The sequence below is a fragment of the Anopheles marshallii genome, chromosome 2 (assembly GCF_943734725.1).
Source record: "Anopheles marshallii chromosome 2, idAnoMarsDA_429_01, whole genome shotgun sequence".
In the NCBI taxonomy this organism is placed as follows: Eukaryota; Metazoa; Arthropoda; class Insecta; order Diptera; family Culicidae; genus Anopheles; species Anopheles marshallii.
This window is the reverse complement of record NC_071326.1, coordinates 68,106,703-68,128,613: the sequence shown is the minus strand read 5'-3', so window position 1 is coordinate 68,128,613 and position 21,911 is coordinate 68,106,703. Positions and strand designations below refer to the sequence as shown.

Sequence of the window (21,911 nt, the reverse complement as noted above, 5' to 3'; positions counted from 1 at the left end):
CATTATGGCGTACTGTACTCCAGCATTTAACACAAATTCTATTAGTTCCTATTTGCTAAAATGAGATTTCATCACAAGATATCCTTTGTGAACGTACAATTGTACAACTAGAACTCAAATCTCCTGTAGCTGCGATCCTCATCGTGGTTCCCCTTATATCATGATGCTTGCGTGTGGACGGTTGTGTGATCATCGATCGAATCCGCAATGTCGTTCAGAAAATTAGCTCCTCTCAGTAGGTGGAAATCATTTGCTATTGCTTCCGGCACCTGGGTGTGTTTGCTGTTAGCTGTGTCCGGTTTGTCACCGATGCTGTTACTAGCACAATCGAAGCTGTCGATGTCGAAATTGGTTTGCGTTTCCGTCGACACAAGATAGTCACCGAACGTTTCCGTTTCCTCATTCCAGCTCGTTTGTGTTTCAGTCGTAGACAATCCTAGATCGGCAAACAGTCCCGGTTCGTCGCATGTCTGCGTGTACATGTGGGCATAGGATAGCAGCGGATCATGACGGTTCTCCGTGTTTGCAAACATTACATCGATGAAATCGGTCTGCGTTTCGGTGCAAACCACGGGGATCAGAGGTTCTACGGCTTCGATAGCCAGGGAAACATTGCTAGTAGTTTGTACAATCGTGGCAGCATCAACGGCGAGCCCCAAGACATCTTCTCGTGTCTCAACGATGATCTTAGATAAATCAATCGTTTGTGTAGTTTTGCTTTCCGATCGCTCCGATAAGGTTTGTGTTCCGGTGCTCACACAATTCGATGCAGATTGTTTCGCAGGTTTTACGCGATTTGGTTTCTTTGCCGAAAGTAATTCTTCGTAACCGTGTTGCTTCCGCTTGGCGTGTGTCAATAATGCTTCTCTGGAACCGTAAGAGTATGAACAATGTGCGCAGTTAAACTTCTGACCACATGATAACCGGTGATGTCGGAGGTAGCTCTCGGTAGCGAACGATTTTCCGCATGGCTCACAACGGTGCTTTCGCTCACCGTGCACCTTCAGATAGTGTTGCTTCAGTGAGCGAAGAGAACTGAAATGGCGCGCACCGTTGCTACTTTCTTCGGCAGTCTGGTGGTACGGACAGCTTGCGTTGGGACAGTAGAACAGCTTATGCTCAGATGAAGCAGCATTACTCAACGACTGCAGATTCAATGCGGGTGCTTTGTGATGTCGTGTGAGATGCATCTGCAAATTGGCCAAGTTGTGCAACATTGTATAGCAGTTGTCGAACGAGCAGATATAAATCTTTTCTGCCAAAATTTCCTCGGCCGTTAGATATATCCTTCGCGCATTTGTTGATTGGTCGGTCATGGTTAATAACTAATGCACAGATAATTTATCTTCACTCGTTTCTACAGCAGGAAAAACCTCGCGCTGGCCAGTCACAACACACAGCTTCCATCAGCTGAACGTCAAAAGTGGTATTGTTTACAAACAAATATTTCCATCACTCCGGCGGCCGTCAGTTAAAAAAAAACACGGCTTACTTCATGTTTTCCTTCCCGTGAAGAAAAGCTTTGCCACATAATCATCCGGGGCCTTTTTCCAGCATTGCGGTTGATAATATGACACTTTTCACCTTAATTAACGATCATAAAAACTCGTATTTTGAATAGAATAGATACATAAGTGACTCTACTCTCTTGCGTTTATTTCTATTTCCTTGCGCCAATTTTTTCCTTTCGTTTTTTAATGTGTTTTTTCACCTTTGTTTTTCGCTTTTCCGCCTTTTCATCCTTCACCGCCTTTTTGCGTGCTTTGCGCTCTTCGGGTGTTTCATCTTTCGATCGCACCACAATCACACCGCCATTCGACGATTGTTTACCACCTTCATCATCGTCCGACAGTTCCGAGGCTGTATCCGTTTCAGTATCCGAATCTCCGTTTTCTGATCCTTTCTGTTGATTGGGCTGTTTCCGCCCCCCTTCCAACGTCTCCAGGCCGGTGATCGTCTTGTACACCAACTCGTCCGTACGCTTATCGAACACATCCCTCTCGGCATCGTACACCTCGTGCAGTGTTTTCGGGATGAAAATTTGCTTAAAAACCGCTTCGTCCAGTTTTTGCTGTTCGGTAAATTCGTCGAAGCTGCGATTCGCTATCCGTTCGGATATTTCCTCCAAACGTTGCTCTACCCTGTCCTCGGTGATGGCTGCATCGGTGATGAAATCGAACAGCTCTTTCACGGTCATCGTTGATACCTCACGCTTGCGGAAAAAGTCCGTCACATTGGTGCAATCTTTGCGCAAAAATTCCAGCGCATGTGGATGCTCATGTTCGACCGATTGTGACACATCGATGATGACTATCTTGCCCTCGTGGTAGAGCAGATTAAACTCGGACAGATCGGCATGCACCAGCTTGCAGCGGTTGTACATGGTCCACATCATTTCCACCGTGTCCCGGTACAGTTCACGCGCCTTCAAACCGCTTAGCTCAACGTCCTTGAGCTTTGGGGCCGGCCAACCGTCGTGCCCGATAAACTCCATCACCAACACGTGGCTACGCAACAGAATCGGCTCGGGAACGGGCAGATCACACTTCTTCATGCGCACCAAATTACGCATCTCCTTCTCTGCCCAGGTGCGAACCATCTTACGTGGATTGTGCTTGCTGTAACCGTGCCGGAATCGATACTCTCCGGTAACGTACTTATCCCGATCCTTAAACGTTAGGATGGATGTTTTGAAGATTTTTATTGCGTAGTCCCGCCCGCTGCTAGACGTGGCGTGATACACGTTCGCTTCTTTCCCGGTGGAAATGCACCCATTGATTTCGGTTATCATGGAACGGTTGAGGAGCTTAAAAAGAATCATACGTGTCCGTGGATCCATCACCTGTTCGGCCGTCGCACGATCTTGCTTGTCCTTGCTGCGCAATCGATCGCTGTCTACCTTGCGTTGCGTCTCGATGAGTGTATTCTTGGCGTGGTTTGGCAGCGATGCCGGTCCTTCGTACTTCTCCACGTTGATGCGGTTGGTGAACTTTTTAAACAAAACATCCGCTGGTTGAAAGTGCGATACTTTCTGACTTGCATGTTGAGCGTTGGTGTGTGATTGATTTAGATTTAGCTGCTGATTTCGCTTCAGTTCTCCCCCTTCGTAGCAATAGAAATCATCATCATCATCCTCGCTCTCCTCGTCCTCGTAATACTCTTCCCATTGTGCGTCGGACGGCAGGTTTTCTTTGAGCCGTGAGCCACCAAAAAGTGCATCTTGTAGTTCAATTTCGGCCTTCCTTGTGTCAGCGGCATTCGCTTTGTTGGTAGGAACTGGTGGTTTATCCTGCAGCTGGAAGAAATCCAACCTTTGCGTGGCATCATCCAGCGCATCATCAAACTGACCACAACTCATGTTTCACTTCGTTTCGGCACTGGACTTAATTATTGTAAATTTTGTTGCGAGTTTGCTGCGCCAACAAACACGCGGTCGCGTATGTTTTGTTTAGATTATTGGTTGTCATTTTGACGTTTTGAGATACCCCTCTAGAAACGGATCCACAATGGCTCACCGTGTGTCAAAAAATCCGGTCTCCGGTCGATGAGTGCCTAATTTGTAAACAAACATGTGTATAGTGCGACAATTGCGGCACATTTTACATTGCGATAGATTTTTAATAATCTAAGAAAGTTGTTTGGTATATTATCTTACTGTAACAGGAACATTCTGCACTGTTCAGGGTGTACCGATGGGAATGCAGTGAAGGAAAATTATACTTTAGCGAATAAATGAAATGTTTGTATTGGCGGAGTTAAAAGACAACGTGAGGATAGCGCCGGAATTGTTTGGTTTAAAGCTTCCAGAGGCCATAAAGGATGAAATAAACCGAAAGTTGGCAAATAAGGTAAAGGACACATTCATCTAATTGCATCACGTTCTGAACAATTAAATAACCTCCTAATTCTTCACCCCGCCCATTCTAGGTTCTATTGAACGTGGGTCTTTGTATCGCACTAAAAGACATTATAAAGTTGGGCGATTCCATCATACTTCCCGGCGATGGTGCCTCGCACACGGAGGTAAACTTCCGGTATATCGTTTTCCGACCGATCATTGGCGATGTGATAACGGGCAAGATAAGAAGCTGCAGTCGGGAAGGTGTACACATAACGCTCGGCTTTTTCGACGATATACTCATACCGCCGTCCGCTCTGCAGCATCCCTCTCGCTACGAGGAAGCGGAACAGGCGTGGGTATGGGAATATCCACTCGAGGATGGTAACACACACGACCTGTACATGGACATCGGGGAAAGCATAAAGTTTCGCGTATCGGGAGAAGTGTTTGAAGAAAGTTCACCTATTGGCCCCCCGGACCAGGAAGTGCCGTCGAGTGGGGCCGGTACGAGTGCGGGTGGTGCAGGACCGAGCAGCGTAACGGAAGGTAACAAGACACCGTACCGCATCGTGGCGGCCATTAACGAATCCGGGCTCGGTTTGCTGTCTTGGTGGGTTCAACAAAATCAGGAAGAGGACGAGGAAGGTGAAGACGAAGAGCAGGAGGAGGAGGAACAGGATTCTGGTGGGGAGAATGAATAAAGTATACATACCTTATTAAGCCGACGCAAACACGTGGCAGTCAGCATAGAAAACACCCGAACAGGTTTTGCCTTTTGAACGGTTTCTTTTCTTTCCCAACAATAAGTTTACTGTTTGCAATAGCTTTAGGTTTTAACTTTATATACACATGGGCCGTTTTATGTATCGTAAAGTTTTTCGTTACTGAAAGTTTCGCCTTCTGCAACCTTCTTTTTAGCGCTAATTATGTCGCTTGTGTTTTCGCACTAATCGAGCACGCTACTCGCTTGCGGTTGCGTTGCAGTGTAGAAGAGCGCCAGAAAAATAGGAAAACGTGTACCTGTTCTCTATTTGCATCGCCTCCTGTTCGATTCTAGCGAATAAAAATGGAGCTTTTTATGGAGCGCCTACTGTGTGAGGAGTGATAACCTAGCAACGGTAGCATTGTGTAGCGCATTCAGAGTACTAGCTCGGTTCGGGAATAGTATTCCTACTTGACTAACCTACACCGAACCTAGCTGGACCGTTTGGCCATCTTAAACCAGCAGAAAGAGATCGCAAAAGCTACTACACGCGCGCAGCTTAAACAGGGTTACTCGAATACATTTGCGTTTCTCGTGATAAATTTAACACAATGGTTCCCAATTTCCAACCACTTTACTGCGTGTATCCATCGTATCAAACTCGACCGGCTATATCCGGTTACCTCGCTGTACTCAGTGGCCGAGAAATTGACGCCTTAAATCGATTGGAAAGTATGCTGCTCCCAGTTCTTCTGCGGCGGGCCACCCTTGCCACGCACCGTTTCTGTTAAGATGCACTATACTAGTTAGCTTATTTGTGGTTGATTCATTTTCAATTTTTCATTGTTAGAGCTCGAATATTATCAGTCATGACATGGGCGGTCTTTTTTTCCTTTGTTTAGGGAGGGGTTTTACTATTCTTAGGTGTTTGGTTTAGGTTCGCTACTCCCTCTCTCTCTCTCTCTCTCTCTCTCTCTCTCTCTCTCTCTCTCTCTGTTATTTAGGTTTGGGCGCACGGAGACGAATCAAACCTTTCTTTTCCGCTTTTTTTGCCGCATGGACCACACTGTATCGCTATCAGTCAGTCAGCCACACGTTTAGACAAATTAAAACCCGAAATCAGACACCAGATTTCGATCAGCAAACACACTCGTACATGATTAACACAGCTGGCGCAATGGCGCATTTACTTTCATCATTAGCTAAAGCTCACCTTATTATTTATTTTGTTGTTAAAGGGTGTACTTCCTTTTTGCTTTAACTATTATGCAAATTTTCCCTTTTTTCGTGTCCATTTTTTGTTGCTGTCATTTATTTGCATCTATTTTTTTGTTTGCTTTGTTATTTGGGTTTGTTTATGTGTGTTTTATGTGTGTGTTTTTTCTCTCTTTCTCTTTGAAAGAAATTTCAGCAGGAAAGAAGATCTCATCGAAGGTAAGCTTTGCATAAACTTTTATCTTTATTCCTTGTTTGTTTTGTATGCCTTAATGTAATGCTGTTCTCGACTTCTTTTTTAAATAAAGCTAGCTTCTACTTAATGTCACTTTACGCACTTCAACACGAACGCAATCAGTAATGGAAGGTTCCCGGGCTCACACAACCGGGACCCACACTACGTCAAGTCTTGTCAGGTTTGTTAAAAAAAATCATATATACAATGAATACTAATTATCCTTCGCCTTCCGCTCATACATTAACTTGTACCAATTGTGTGTTTCAACCATTTCTAGAATATTAGCATAATACCGCCCAGGTTTGTTTTTTTTTTGTTTGTAATAATGAGTGTGAGTGAAAGTGTGTTTGTGTTAATTAATATGTTTTCTTACGCTTCTTTTATATGCTTCAATCACAAGTCAAACTGTTTCGTTCGCTCACTTTTTCTACACTGGCTATATTTTGTAACGTCTCGCGCTTTAATACGTCTGTAACAAATGTGTACCATTCTCCTTGTGTACCGTCCTACTTCCTGCCTCTGCTAACACATTATTTATAATTGGTTTCCATCAAACATTCATTTTCTTTTTACGTTTAAACACTTCCACCACACATCTCGCTATTGTTTTGAGTTTTCATTTCTAATTATTTTATAACACTAGCAAAACCAATCTCTTTGTTCGCTTTTCTAAGTGTATCGTCCTCCCCTGCCTTTGTATTAGTTTGCATGCGTGTAGTGTAACATCTTTCTGTCTTTGTTTTGGTTGTTTTTTTTTTTGTCAACTGTTTGCATTTCATTCTATTTTCTCTTCGTTTTTATACACGTTTATCTACACAGCCATTTAACATTTCGACAAAAGGTGATGGTTTTGTTTGTTTGTTTTGGGGTTTCGCAAACAATTGTTTCTTTTGTTTTGCTTGCTTGCTTTACCAACATATCTAGTTTTGTTTTGATTCGTTTAATTTTCCACTTCTGTTGCTGCCATCTTGTAGGAAAGTTATTTTTTTGTTCATTTGCGTCCACTTTGGCGCTGTTTTCCCCGCCACATTATACAAACTTCTGGAGCACCGCAGACAAAAACAATGGATTAACATTACCGTTGCGTTGCATCGCTGCTTGTGTTTTTTGGCGATCGGTTAACAATTTACAATAAAAAATTGGATAGTGAGATCCACGCCCAAATAATTGCCAGCTCCTGCCCACCGGCCATTTAAATATCGATCGTTTATGTGTGAGTTTGTGTTGTGTGCGGTTGGATAGGAATTGTTTCGACTACGGTTAGTACAGATAGCGGTGTATAAAGGTTTCAAGTGTAAAAAAGAGCATTATAAAATAAACACCGGAAGCATTTGCTGCGCAAGATAAGTAAAAAACAAGGACGCAACTGATTCGTGGCCAAAATGCCCTTTATGGTATATAATAGGCGTGTGATGGTATTAGTATCATTAAAAAGCACCTTCGATCGTGCAGTAAAATGGCTAGGGATATAGTGCTGTTTTTTTTTGCATAGGCCAACCAATGTTGCTCCGTTCAAGAAAAAAAAAAAACCACTCCCACATCACCGCTCGTACGGAACGCCTTAAAACAACTTAGTCTAACAATAAAGGATTTCACGGAGAAGTGAACCATTCCCTGGGAATGGTTTGTCTCGGTGAGGAGAGGTTTCGTTTCCAGCTCATTTAGTAGCGTCGGTGTAGTCTGTATTCGGCCGTTGCTACTCCACCGTCATCGTACGTGCACGGGCGTGCGGGCACCGGTACCGGAATGGGATTATTCGATCAGCAGACAGCGGGGCAAATGTTCGCGAAGGTAGCCGAACAGTTCCTGGGACGCGCCCGGACAGTTGGTGAGCTCCAGCTCCTGCAGGTGGCGCAGCTGGATCAGGCTGGACAGACCGGACGAGGTAAGCAGTGGGCAGCCGGCCAGCGACAGTACCTGCAGGTTGCGCATTGAGCAAAGGTGCTGCAGACCGAAGTCGCGGATCTGTGTGCACCAGCGCAGGAACAGTGCAGACAGCGAGAGCATGGTTGAGATGTAACCGACACCGATATCAGTGATGTGTACGCAGCTGAAATGACGAGAGAGACAGAGAGAGGGAGCAATGATTGTCTAAGTATAATATCACATTTTTCGAAGTGAATCATACATCGAATATAATACCAATACACTTTATGGTATATTAATTAGTTTTGATAAGATATGATGGAAAGATCCTTTGCTATCTCAAACTCATTGTTTGTTGTGTCAGTCGATTGTATTTAAAATTGGACAAACGAGTTTGAATGTCCTTAATCGAGTCCCAGTGCTCTTTGCAACCGTGGAATTAAACCGGAATCAGTGGGGAACAAGACCGGGCTGTGGAACCAAACCGAGGTGAATATATGACAGGTGGTCAATCACCATGCGTCTCCATTACACCTTCAAAGAGAATTAAATAGAATTTTCTTTATCAGTTGCACAATGACCCCAACCAACACCTATTATACTCTGGTCAGGTCAGGTCCTGGCAGGATAGCTACGTAATGCGAAAGATATTGGACGATTCATCCTGTGAATTGGTTTCCAAAACACATAGCCTGTGAACTACTCTGAAGATGAAGGCCCAATACTAATACATACTCTTCATTCAGAACCATCTGGGATGATTAGTATACAAAAATGTCCCTAGAACCATGTTATGAAGATGTGAGTGATCACTTCTAAAGATGTATTACGTAAGCCCTTAAAGCAGTTGCAGTGTCTGATAAGTAATTTCACAAATTAGCGATTTTTTGCCATTATCACTTCGCGTCAATCATCAATCACTTCTACGTCTGCACTTTTTTTTCTTGTCCGGCCTCTACACCCACTTCGCGGTCCTCTCGCAGGAACGCGCTCACGGTCGACCGTTGCCAAACCAATATCCCGGCCATTCTGACAAATGCATCATCTCAATTTGAGCGTAGTACGGCTTCGCTGTCCATGAGGAATACCAAAGAGGACTTTACGAGGTGGTTCGTCTGACTATCTGACTTCTACCGAAGTGATCAGTCCACTGGAGCCTGACGACTCTAAGTGGCATTATTAATTGGCTTAATTAATGAACATTCCTAGAACTATTTCTTATAATTATAATGATAAATACTTATAAACGATACTTTTTCAGAACAAGATATTAATTAATTTTTATTACTAGCTCTCTAATACACACTAAACAGCAATTGTACTGTAAACTTTCTCAAAAAAAAACATCTTAAATTGTGCTCCACATCTGTGTGCCGACAGTGCAGAGACAGCAACAATTTGCCCAAAGCGACCAACGACTAGGGACGGTTAATCTTCCAGTGCAGCAGTGCTTCGTTTGGTTTGGTGCCATCAAAAACATTATGGCAGAGTCGTCCGTTAACGGAACGTTAAGAAATGTTTTATCCCTTTGAGATTTACTGAAGTGTTCACTGTTGGAAGTGAATGGCAAACGTAAACAGCCGAAAGCTCACAAGCACGGTAAGGATTTGGTTGAAATGAATATGTTTCTGACGGTTTCGTGTGCTGAGCGGACCATATCCATAGGCACATTATTATTACAAAGGATTGATGAGTGGTTTTCTGGCTCGATTGTTCGTTGTTTTTAAAAGCTGTCCAAACAAACTGCGAACTCTTAAAACCTTAAAATATTAGTGTACACATTGTGTTCAAATATTTGCTAAATAATTCCTACAAAATGTTTTTTTAAAGGTTATTTGCCCTGGAAAGTTGTTCCTAGTATTAAAGCATTCTTCTGGAAAAACAGTTTTTAAATTTCAACGGAACCTCATTTCCACGGAAAGGGTTTCGATTTAACGTTTTTCCCGCCTATTAGCGTCCTTAACTGTTGGCAAGCATTAAACAAGCGGTGTTTAATTTTAATGTATTTATCCATCCTACCCCCCAGTCCGGGGTAGAATTAATTAAACTGTTTTACCTTACCGCATCTTTTTCGCCTTCCATCAATCCTTCTGAATATTCGCATCAATTGTAAACAAAAGAAGGAACACTTAGAAGCCATCTGCCCGTGATCCATCGTACAAATCAATCCTTTGCCGTACCCTTTCCGAATGGTGTCGGGATGGCAACCGAAACGGCACAATACGGATTGAGTTGCGCCAAATGTAAATCACAACATCCCAACCCGCGCCATTTTCTGGCGGTTTCTTAAGCAGCATTAAAAAGTGCCCGCTGCCAAAAGCACGGGCTGTGCGAGCTTGTGCGAGCTTGTGCGAGCGGTGTCTCGCGAACGAACGACGCAAATGGCTGGAGCTGGAGTGATTATGTTTTAAATTAAAATTAATTGTTTCACGTCCGTAGCTGTAGCATTTTTCTCCGACACTGGGACCACTTAATGAATGTGAAGTAAGGAAGAAAAAATGGCAAAAACAGCGAGACTCCTTCGCTTCCCGACGGAAAGCAATGATGGCCCGCAGTAAAGTGGATATGGCATCGGAAGGTTTTCTCATGTCGCAGGGAATTTTCCATCGCCCCGTATAACCCTCGCCCAGGTTTGCCGGCCCAAGCTGATGCCCCGAGGTCGGCCGAGAGCGAAGAAGCTTTTAAGGCTAAAGATAGCTGGACATAATGGTTAAATATCTAATTATGTCGATACCGCTTTGCTGTGACTGTGATAATGATTTAGTAGCAGGGAGGAAAATGATACGCCATTGTGAAAAATAATAGAACGACGATGAATTACAGAAAAGGGACCCATTCGATCTGCTGGCTTTAAAATAGGAAATCGGAAGAAAGAAACTTTCCTTTTTTGATTTAGTATTTTTTGTATTGTTTTGGCTACAATAGATTTTTTTCGTTTGTTCATTACATAAGGGGGTAGTATACTATGCGCGCCTAGAAAAAAGTGATTTTCAGAATATGGAAGTGTAACTAAAAATGTCTTACAAAGTATTTTTATTAACATTTTTTTTTCTCCAGCACCTTCGAGCACCTTGCTGATCGGGGGACGTTATAGAGGCGTTCAAAGATAGAGCAAAATCACTAAATTTTCCCTTAATTTCCAATAAATATTGTACCATCGTCAGTGGCAGGTTTAGTTCATTGGCGACCCTGAGCGGAGTTGGTGGCCCTGGTAGTTAGGAGCAGTGGGGTTATTTATTGAAGTTAATGTAATGCATATAATCATAATGCAATAGAATGGAATGCGTTGAAGCGAAATCGCACGGCCACACCCAGCCAACTGAACAAAATCCAAAATAAGTTATTGGACTTGATTCTCTGTTTGATTTTTGTCCATCGCTTCTGAGTGTTATTATGAATGTTGGTAGCCTGCGGAATACGTTGTCCTCAACCAACCCGAAGTCATTTTAACACCATAACGTTTAGTTTAGCTTCTTCTAGAATATTCCCTACTGGTAAAATACTGCTGGTCTCGACTCGACTCGACATCAAAATCAGATCGCTTTTGAGGTGACATTAAAAGAAACTGTTTCGTGTCTTCAGCGGCTTCCAGCTTCTGTAGTTTTAACCAATGTGGCCCACAGACTGAACAGTTGGGAGTCCCCTGCCCAGAACAAACCATAGTATACCATAGTATTACCATGCAAGTTGACAATTGATTATAAATTTAACGACTGTTATCGAACTGTCGTTAACTTTGTAAGTACGGGGAGTGATTTAATTTAGCCTGTCGGTTACGATATGATGATTTGTCGCTTGCCGTTATTAATCATCCCACTCGAAATAAACTTATCAGACGTTCGCAACAAAAGCATAATGCCGATAGCATGCTTCAGTCCCGTGTGAAGGGTTTCCGTGTGGTGGTGAGTGTGTGTTGCAGTATAATTAATATCGTAAATGAAATTCAATAACCTGTCACATCAATATCAATGATGCTTACGGGTACGGGGACATAAAGCTGTCTGGTATCCCTTTCGTTCCCTTGCTGCCGTTGCGGGGCGTTGTTTTATCTGATAAATCGATGGCAACGCAAACGCCATGGCGATCTGCTCGACTGGTGTTTGTTTGCTTCTTTTTTTGCTAATAAAGAGCCATACAGAATCTCATCAGGCGGTGTCGTACCGTAACCTAGTAACGATGTAAAGCGAATCTGGCAGTGAAACAATCTCCATCGGTTTACGTAGAGGAACAACTGTACTGAATGTACCGGATGGCGTGGAACCTCCACCCATCCGTCAATCAATCAACCCAAACGCTCCCTTTGAAGTAGTGCCGTAGGTGGAAAGCTCGGTTGCTACGAAATGGATTGCCATCTTCCACTTATTACGTTTCCGGCACTGGTTCATAAATGTGATTCCACCCACCGGTAGGGAGGTGATTGCATTTTCATGAACATGCACCGGCCGCGCATCATGGCGGCACCAAACGTTCCCATTCGGGCGAAACAAATGTGGCGTCACGGGATGCATTCGCGATATGCATTCATGCCTGCGCGTCTGGTGTTTCGCTTTGGCCGGTTAGAAAATGACCATTTAAGTGATTAGCGTACAGCTAAAAAGGGTGTTGGACAAAACAAAAAGTGGGATGAAATGAACAAAGGCTACAATTTTATCCGCAAGCCGCAATTTTACCTCCATCTTTGTCATGCCATGTGCATACAGCGACGTATCGAACAAGTGCAAGCTTTCAAAGCAAAAAAAACAGCTGAAAGGTCAGCATATTTTAAACTTTGCTCGTTTATTTTTATGTTTCTTCCTTCAAACTCTGTGTGCTTGCCTTGTGTGTTCGTGGAAGGACCTGCTTTTTGGCTAAGTGATTGGATCAATTTTGTGCACACGTGTCGAAATAATGTTTGCAATCGCACATTGTGGGCTTTGAAAAACTTTCGCCGTAAGTAAAAGGGACCGGCGAACGAAATAAAAATAAACGTGTATAAAGCAGGGTGGAGGTACTCGAGAAATGATTGAGAGCTGTGGAGATGAGCAGCTTATCGGTGCAGAATAAATATGTACCAAAGAGGTTTACGCTTCGGAGAAGGTAAAATGTATGCGTTGTCTACTATCTTAAAGGGATTTTCCTACTATCTTTAAGGGATTAAAATTCAACTATATAATTCCATTTATGGCAGCACTAGAATGTGTCGAGTTGATTTGTTATATGACTCATTTTGAGGAACTTATCATGAGCGAAAATGTTAATGGAGGACGACTTTTGGCAATCTTCTAGAACTTTCCAGACGAGCTAGAAGATTCTATCATTACACAATATTGCTACATTTCTCGTATATCACATTCATGATGCTTGATCTGTATCGTTTCTTCAAGCTAACGCCCCGCAAGCGAAACCATGTTGATGTTGCAAAACTTTTCCATCCATGACCGGGCGCCTCCATCAGCGTAATGGAGACGCCTGGTACGTTTCGTTCACATGGCACAAAGCGAGCAAAACAGAAAAAAACGACGCTAAACACGTAAATGAGCGAAGAAAACAAACATTAAACGAAAGCCTTTACTCACCGATCGAGCGTTAGCTCCTCCAGCTGGTTCAGATCACAGGCAATGTACTCGAGGGCGGCATCCGTTATCCGTGGGCACCAGGACAGATCGAGCGCCCGTAGCTTCTGGAGGTTTTCCGCAATCAGCTCCACACCGTCATCCGTCACCTTGCTGCACCCCGACAGCGATAACACGGTCAGATGTGGCAGAGAGTGTACTGTGGACGAAGGCAACAAACACACGTAAAGACAAAACCATTTACAAAACTGTGCAGGAAATCATCGAGCGAACGAGCGTGGGAGAGAAAATGTCAAACGGCACCGCGGTAAGAATGTCCCACCGTGCACGGCGGGGCGCAAGATTTCGGTACCGTACCGCTCGAAGCAGGTTCACAGCGGACCCGGCATTAATGTCGGGTAAATGTTTGCTAACGACAGTAATTGTAGGGTCGGTCGGTATATTGGGGAGGAGACTAGCGTGAATATGAATGAGGAGAAGCTGTTTTTTGTTCGTTGAACCAGTACCAGTGACACATTGGCGTATCGTTATCGATTTGCTTAAAGATGGTTCGTAGAAAAATCATTACTCACACGCCATGGGATAATGGTACGGGACCCAAAATGTCTTCATTATTTCAGATTCCCACATCAGCATATTGGACCGAATACAAAATTCTGATTGAAAAAAAAGGTCTGCCGATGCATCGCTCGGTTCACGTGGATTTGTTTTGAATAATTCATCAAAATATCGTTTTATTTTTACCATTTTCTAGGTATGAGTGTGCTCCCATTAAAAAATGTTTAGAATTTTAGGGTTCAAATGGCAAAGTCGGGTGAAAATTCTGGATTCTGTTGAAGTTGAACTAGAAGATGTCGTGGTTTTTTCCCTCGAAATCTTTTTTCTGCCGCCAAAGAAGAAGCTTTGTAAATGAGTTAGTTAAGAAAACTGATACCAGATTCTTATTCAACTTGCAAAAGTTCCAGAGAGCTCCTTGGTCAAGTTCTAGACACGTTTTAATTCTATTTAAATAAAATTCATATGTGACTCCAACTTGACCACTTAAACTAGGAAACCCTGTATTAAGTTATTATGTTCATTATCCATTGTCTTTAGATGTTCTCAAGCATTCACATGACCTGCGCAACCCATCGATCGATCACGATATACATACCTATATTGACGACACCATGGTTCGTAAGCTCCCAGCAGGACTGCAACCGGAGAATGCTAAGACTGTGGCTCTGTTTGGGTGAAAAGTAACCTAACGCTGCGTCTGTCACGTGGTAGGCCTGGGGTTATACAAAGAAAAAAAGAACATGTCAAAAGAAATACCTTCAGCGTCAATTACCACCCCACGGACTTACCTGCAGCGAAAATTCGTACAGTGAAGGCAACAGTTGTGCGACGGCGCCGACCGCTTCGTCGGCCACATTGATGCAATCCGCCAGCGAAAGCGACACTATCCTTGGCGTCAGGCATGCCCACAGACCGGCCTCGGTAATCTCATTACATCCAGCCAGCTCCAGCTCGAACAGTGACTGCAACGGAAGAAAGCAAACGCAAAGTGCGCTCAGTCAAGCGGGTTTTGCTGCAAGTAAAACTATTTCCTTCGCCAAATATTCTTCTGCCTTCCCGCCAAACCCATGTCCCTAGCGTGATTTGGGGTTGGCTTTCGAAATCGGCCCAAATGTCCAAAACATTACCTGCCCGTACCGGTGACGACCAAACGGAAAAGGTCAGCCGAAGATTAGGGCAAATTGAAATTGGATATCATAAAGCGTGTGGGTTGAACGTACACGAGGCAATCGTGGGCTTCGAGCAGGGGCAGCTTACACTAAATTTAATTTGAGTTGATTTCGCTTCCAACAAGTGCTGCCGGCGGTTAAGCGAATTGTAACAATACCAACGTGTGGAGGATTGCTGGATTATGCGCTTTGACAGTGGGGATGAATCTTTGTGAGACTCAATTTCACTGGAGTGAATGAATCATTTGTACTAGAAGGAAACGGCTGTTGGTCTAAAACGTTTTGTAGATTCTGAAATTAATTTCCCATGCGTTAATTCGTAGCTCAATATTTAATATTACACCCAAGGCTCTCTAAGGTAGTATCTCTCGAAGATAGCAAGTCTCCCTAAATTGAACATTTTTGACAATGCTTTCGTTTTTAATACATTTTATGTCTTTCAAAGCTGCAAAGTCTCCCTAATATCACGTTATCACGCTGCACATGATGTTTGTACACCACCATCGCTCAAAGGTAGCCTTGTTTTGGTGTTTTGGTCAATGACAGCTCGTGATGGCTGATGTGTTTACAGCGTATGGTTGAAGACTTTTGCCCTACGTAAATAGTATACCATCCAAGTGTTTTTGTTTCCCAAAGCTGCAAGATATCGGTCCCTTCAGCTTGCAGGTTAGAGAGACTTGACCGAATGTAATTAAGTTCCTCAAGCTGTTCAACACCAAAGAAGTTACGCAAATAGATCGCTCAAACTGTATCAAGCAGTTGCGCACTCTAGCGAAGGTTCTTTAATGATTAATTTCGTGGAAAAGCTGTACCCAAAAACTCTATTCGCATCATACTAATTAGCATTTGCCAAGAGTTCTTCAACAATATGTCCATTCGTAGTGGAAAGAGGTTTAAAAATCAACCTCAATTTAGTGACAATGATAAAACGAATTTCATTTTCCTAAACCGCTTCAAAACGATTCTCAACTTAATGCCGCTTGTATATTCCAATTCCGTTCTAATCACCGTGCCCAGGTGCATTTAGCTGCCCGATCTCCATTCATTAACGCATCGTAACGCCGCGGGAAAGTTTATGTCCACCGGGAGGAGTTATGTACCGGTATGTTGATACTAATTTCCATTTTTTACACCGTTCCTGCACCTCCAGATGATTATTAATGGTTTGCTAATGCTTCATGATTATTAATGCTGCAGCATCCGTTGGTGCGGTCGGTGCGTAAGTTATTCTATGCCGACACATCAGGCACCGTACCGTGTACCTTGCCCAAAATTCCATCCCAATCACAGGATCCCATTCCCGTTTGCCACCGGAATAATTTGTATCAAGGCGAAAGAACTGTGATGCGATTATCACATTCCCGCTTTGCAGATGCGGCTGCCTTTTGCTGTACGACACACGCTCCAGCCGCGAAGCAAAAAAAATAAAAACAAAACACAGAATCGTGAATGAATATTAAACATACCGCAAATTGTTAACTAACGCATTCGGGTATGATAAAAGGTTATCCCGGTCGACATAAGCTCAACCACTTCTGGACCGCTTTTGTCGGGACAAAATTTTATTTGCTCCATGTGTTCTTTCTTTGTTCGGAGAATCCACATTAATGCCCCGACAACACCGTGATGCCACAGTGTCGTTGGATTTGCGGCGGATGAACTTAAAGAAACCAACACAAAAAATACAAACATCATAAAAAGGGATGAAAAATACGTTATTGTGCCGGGTGTGTGGGAACGTGAGGTACAAACGATCGTTATACGAGCCTTCACTCACAGTTCCATTATGGATGTTACCAGCCATGCTTGCTCTTCGCTCTCTACCTTGTCCCAGTGTTTGGTGCTTGTGATAAAAGTAACTTGACGTCGAAATGGCACACTCTTTCATTACCATTTGTCTTTTTTGTTGAAGGTTGACAATGAGCGAGGAATTAAGTCAATAAAGCTTTCATTGTTAGCTTGATTTGAAATGCATTTGATGAACAAAGTTAAATACATTTCTAAATTGGTATGATGTTGATTGTACAGTTGGACAAAATTGGCCTTAAGCCTGGAGCGGATTCCCGGAGCTGGAGCAGTTCCGGATTACCATCAGAATCGTGGGAACTGACGCATGGAACTGCCGGAACCAGAGTCGGCCGGTACCTGTTATAATTATGTCCTCTTCTTTTTCGTGTCAAATGATTGAGCTCATATCCACTTATGTCCAAGCGAACGGTTCCGACCCTTTGGAAGAGTTCTGGAACGGTGAGGGTCAATTCTGGGCAGGATAAGCAGTTAAATTTTCCCGGAGTCGGAACGGGAATCACACTGGTCCGACTCGGACCGAAATCCTGGGTGCGCTCCAAACATCTCTTCATTAGTTTATTGAATAATGAAACAAACGCATGGCCAGTGGCGGGTTTGACGGTAAGCAAACTAAGCGGTTGCGGGGGGCCCCGAGCCGATGAGGTTCCGAGCTAAGGCTTAACTTTCTTCATGAAGCGAGCTAAGCCAACATGGGAGTATGTACATCGTGATGAATACGCCTGCCATATAGGCCACAGTTTGGGGTGGCCAGCAGACCAGCTTTTTTGGGTAAGAATATGTTTTCCTGGACAGGAGTCTCCCAACTTTTCAGCCTGTGGGTTAAAACTACAGAAGTTGGAAGCCAATTAAGACATGCAACAGTTTCTTTTAATGTAAAATTAAAATCGTACAGATTTTAACTATTACTTTCTAACGAGAGTACTCTACTGCCTTGTGTACAACCCATCTGTTAGTAAATATTTACTTTCAGATCGAATCTGGCAACATTTTCACGGTAGATGGCGTTGTCGTCATCGATCAGAATGAAGTCGATCCGATCGAAATTGGGGTTCGGACAGGGCGATGGACAAAACTCAAACAGAGAATCAAATCCAATAACTTCTTCTGGATTCTGGGGCAGTACAGGTTTATAATGTTTCCTATCTATTGAGAAAACCCTGTAATATATATTTAATTCATTTTGCATTCAACACTCACTTTTTTACAGTTCGGCGAAAACGGTTCAAAGATACTTACGTAGCCAGGACCAACTAAGAAAAATCAAAGAAAGCCATGAATGACTTTGAATTCTTGAGGTTATAGTGCCACTCAAGAATGAGCATTGATTGCTAATTCTTTCTCAGATTTGTCTTAAAGAAAGAGAGATTTGCATTAAGCAAAATCTTTGAAAATTTTCCCTTGATTACGGATGATCATACATTTGTAATTGGATGACATTCTCCAATCGTTTGATGTAGATTTGCTTCGATATCGAATGTCTAACATTCCCGTCATCAGTTTGTGAAACGAAGCAACTCTTTACTTCCATATCCACCATTAGCAACAATACTAAACAAGATGTCAACTAAGCTAATCTAGACACAGATCTGAAGTCTAACAGCACCATCACACACATCGTATCGTGGCGTTGAGCTTCTGTTTTCGCTTTGCTAAATATCACTCACTTGTATCACTGCCTAACTGCCTCCCCAGTTAATTCCCCAAGTGCAATAAATCAATTCAAACGATGGTCTAATCTGACATTGTACTACATTTAAAACGCGTTTGTTCGAAATAAAACGATTCAATACAGCATAATCGTTGGAAACATTCCGTACGTCGTACGTTATCGCCATTTTATCTTCCTGCCGCAGCACACACGAACAGTATATCATTTCATTTAATGCCACTCGAAGTGTGTTTTTTTTGCACAGGTGGCACGACTCTGGTCCGAGCGAATGGGTGTGTTGGAAAAGCAATTAAATGTCAACATGATGTGAGCAGGCGGAAAGAAACCCATCCCGTCCCGCACCGCCAGCGGGTTTTTGTTGGTGGGCGGATGGAAGCGTGCACATGCACGATCGATTCGTACTTTCCCGCGCTCCACTAAGCTAAACATCATAAACGTCAGCCATTGTGCTGACAGGAATGGGTAAGCTGGGACGACTGTGCAAACACTGCGGACGCTGGCTACCGTTGTTCCGGAGTAAATGAACAACCGGCCGACAATTCGTAAATAAACCGGGAAGCCGACACATGGAACAAGCTGCACCGCGCTAGCTGCAAATGATTTTTCAAGGTTATCGGCACGGTAGGTTAGTGGGAAACAGCACAGCAGGAGGACAACTCGCTGCAAAGCTGCAAATGTCGAACAGATGTGAACACGGATTGAGTGTTAAGGCATGATTTTCACGGTTTCACCAAGATTCACAGCTTTACCACCTCGGCGGGTGCTCACTAACATCACCGAATGTATCATGTGACAGCCGGTTGGGGGTCATTTCCCCCTAGTAGGTGAGTGTGTGAAAGGCAAATACAAAAAATAAATCAACTCTCCCCATAACACAACAATCGTCATTTAGAGGCGGTTGCGACACGATGTTTATTATCTAACGGATTGGCCGCACTCAACACACTTCCTGCTCGATCGAAGTGCACCCCTTCACACACGAAGGCACATCGAAGGGAAATTCTTCACATACCAACCGTTCGGCAATTTGTTTCGCTGGCGTCGGCTAAAGTCTCCTCCCCGGTTCGGGTTGAACTACTTTAACGCCGTTGATTACAAGTGCTCGGGAGGGCTCTTTTGCATTTGCTCTCTCTCTCTCTCTCTCTCGAGTCGCCATGAGGCATGGGGATGTGATTGTGGTGTAATGAAAAGGCTTAAAAATAGCACCAATACTTGATCCGATCAGCTGATTCTCAAGTCAGGCACAGGAACGGTAAGGCATTGTCGTGACTTAACACATTCTCGAATGGCGCTAGTACGAGATGGGTGTTGTGAATCTTAATGAATCTTCTGAGAAGAGCCATTCGTATGAATCTTAAATGAGGAGTTGTTCAAATCAGGAACCGACTCTCAAAAGATTCATGAATCCTCTGATCATTGGAGACCTAAAGCGAAATGATAGTAGGAGGTAGTTGAAGCTCATAGGTGAAGGTTGAATGTTTAAAATAGAGATTCAGATTCTGTTATACAGTTGCAAGATTTATTCAGACTCAGGAGTCTGAAACAAATTCGCTCAACACTAGTGGTCGTGCTTTTTAAACACACTAATTTAATACGGCACTTAAACACCAAAGGTGTATGAGTGTTGTGTTACTTTAAAATACAGTCAAGTCTTTCTAACATGCAATCTGAAGGGTCTAACCGTTATCTTACAGAGACTTGCAGCTTTGGGAAACAAACACACTTAGTTGGTATACTATTTATGTATGGCCAAAGTCTTCAACCATACTCTGTAAACGCAACTATCACGAGCTGACATTGGGAAATAACAAAACATGGCTACCTTTGAGAGACATTGGTGTACAAACACCATGTCCAGCTTTGATAAAGTTATTTTAGGGAGACTTTGCAGCTTTGAGAGACATAAACTGTATTAAAATGGGGTTATTAGACCTGACCGATTTTTCCAAACGATTTTGTTGTCTATCTATCAAACTGACCGATTTGACAGATAGACGACATAACCGCTTGGCAGAATCGGTCAGGTCTAATAACCACAAAAATGAAGGGACTGTCAACAATGTTCATCTCAGGGAGACTTAATATCTTTTAAAGTTACTACCTTAGCGGGATCTGACTGTATGCGCTATAAATAATAAATTCAAACACAGTTCCAACGGAGAATACGATTCTTCACAAAAGACACTCTTCAAAAGTTCCAAACAGCAATGTTGACTTGTCACAATTCCAAGCACATCCAAAGCTCAAAACAAGCGCCAACTTTGTCAATTAGCAAACTTCAGTATGGAAACACACGAATGTAACGACGAGCTGTAATAATCTACCCGAAGCAAAGTTAAATAAACCGTGCATCGATGAATATTTTCGCTGGTGCATAAATCACGCATCAGTTGGCTTGATGAAACCAAAATTCATACTCACACACACACACACAACCATCACAGCCGACCACGACCAAAGTTGGTGGTTTCGATAAATTCATTAGCGCACTGCAGCATCTAATTAACGCGCTACCATGTTCAACGGACGGGAGGCAAAACCATACTGCAAAGCACCATCATTATTAATCAGATTACTTTTTCCCACACCCATATACACGTTCCGGTGTGCACACACAGAGGAGGATCCATTTTCTTGCCAGCTGATTCGGAACGTGTACGTGTGTTGGTGGGTTGGGGGAATGGAGATACAACTTTTACCCTGGCAATCTTCACCCTGTCACGCTCACCCGTCAGCAGGTTCGAGGCAAACGTACAGCGAACGTTAAATCAATCTACACCTAGCGGTTGATGCGAATTCGTTCACTGCTCACTCCGACTTTCGGCGTACTTCAACAAACTCCCGCTGGGGAGTCCAGGAAGCGCACCGCACAATTTATGGCGATGACTATCAACGGCCATTTCCCGGGTAGCTGGGAAGTTTCGCGATTGCCAATTTCATCCGATTGCCCTTCAACTGCGCAGATAGCGCGAGCTGCAAAATACCCACGATCGCAAATTATCTCAATGTATTGATAATCGCAAAAGTTGAGCCTTTTCCCGGGAACTTTTCAAAACGTCACAGAGTTTGATGCGCGAGTGGGAACTTATTGCGATTAGAAATTATACTGTGTGTATGTAAGCTTACAAAATAATATTTGACCATGTATGTACTAAAATAAACTGTTTGAGATAGTACAACTGTCCTTCAACTCGACACGAAACAAACCGTGGACAGGTGGGAAATTGCCGAAACGATTTGAAACGGACGCTTACAGACACGCAAATGGGTGGTTGGTACATTCGTCACTTC

General features: G+C 43.3%; 4 protein-coding genes across 4 annotated transcripts in view; 1 reads left to right on the top strand and 3 right to left on the bottom strand.

Moving 5' to 3' along the window:
- Nucleotides 1–158: 158 nt before the first annotated feature.
- LOC128708800 (ATM interactor) lies at nucleotides 159–1,331 on the bottom strand. Its single transcript, XM_053803781.1, has one exon. The coding sequence runs from the start codon at nucleotides 1,314–1,316 to the stop codon at nucleotides 159–161; it is 1,158 nt and encodes a 385-aa protein (XP_053659756.1). The 5' UTR covers nucleotides 1,317–1,331.
- A 329-nt stretch (nucleotides 1,332–1,660) lies between these two features.
- On the bottom strand, nucleotides 1,661–3,358 carry LOC128707554 (serine/threonine-protein kinase RIO1). The gene has a single exon (XM_053802510.1). It carries the CDS (start codon nucleotides 3,356–3,358, stop codon nucleotides 1,661–1,663), a length of 1,698 nt encoding a protein of 565 aa, XP_053658485.1.
- A 379-nt stretch (nucleotides 3,359–3,737) lies between these two features.
- On the top strand, nucleotides 3,738–4,542 carry LOC128707461 (DNA-directed RNA polymerase III subunit RPC8). The gene is made up of 2 exons (XM_053802413.1): nucleotides 3,738–3,848; nucleotides 3,928–4,542. The coding sequence occupies exons 1-2, from the start codon at nucleotides 3,738–3,740 to the stop codon at nucleotides 4,540–4,542; spliced, it is 726 nt and encodes a 241-aa protein (XP_053658388.1).
- A 3,207-nt stretch (nucleotides 4,543–7,749) lies between these two features.
- The window catches only part of LOC128706796 (F-box/LRR-repeat protein 16), a 33,473-nt gene continuing 19,311 nt past the window's right edge, over nucleotides 7,750–21,911 (bottom strand). The window contains exons 2-5 of the mRNA XM_053801737.1: nucleotides 14,762–14,935; nucleotides 14,569–14,686; nucleotides 13,419–13,614; nucleotides 7,750–8,047 (exon numbers count right to left, since the gene is read on the bottom strand). Of these exons, the coding sequence (XP_053657712.1) occupies nucleotides 7,750–8,047; nucleotides 13,419–13,614; nucleotides 14,569–14,686; nucleotides 14,762–14,935 (786 nt within the window). The remainder of the gene's footprint in view (nucleotides 8,048–13,418; nucleotides 13,615–14,568; nucleotides 14,687–14,761; nucleotides 14,936–21,911) is intronic.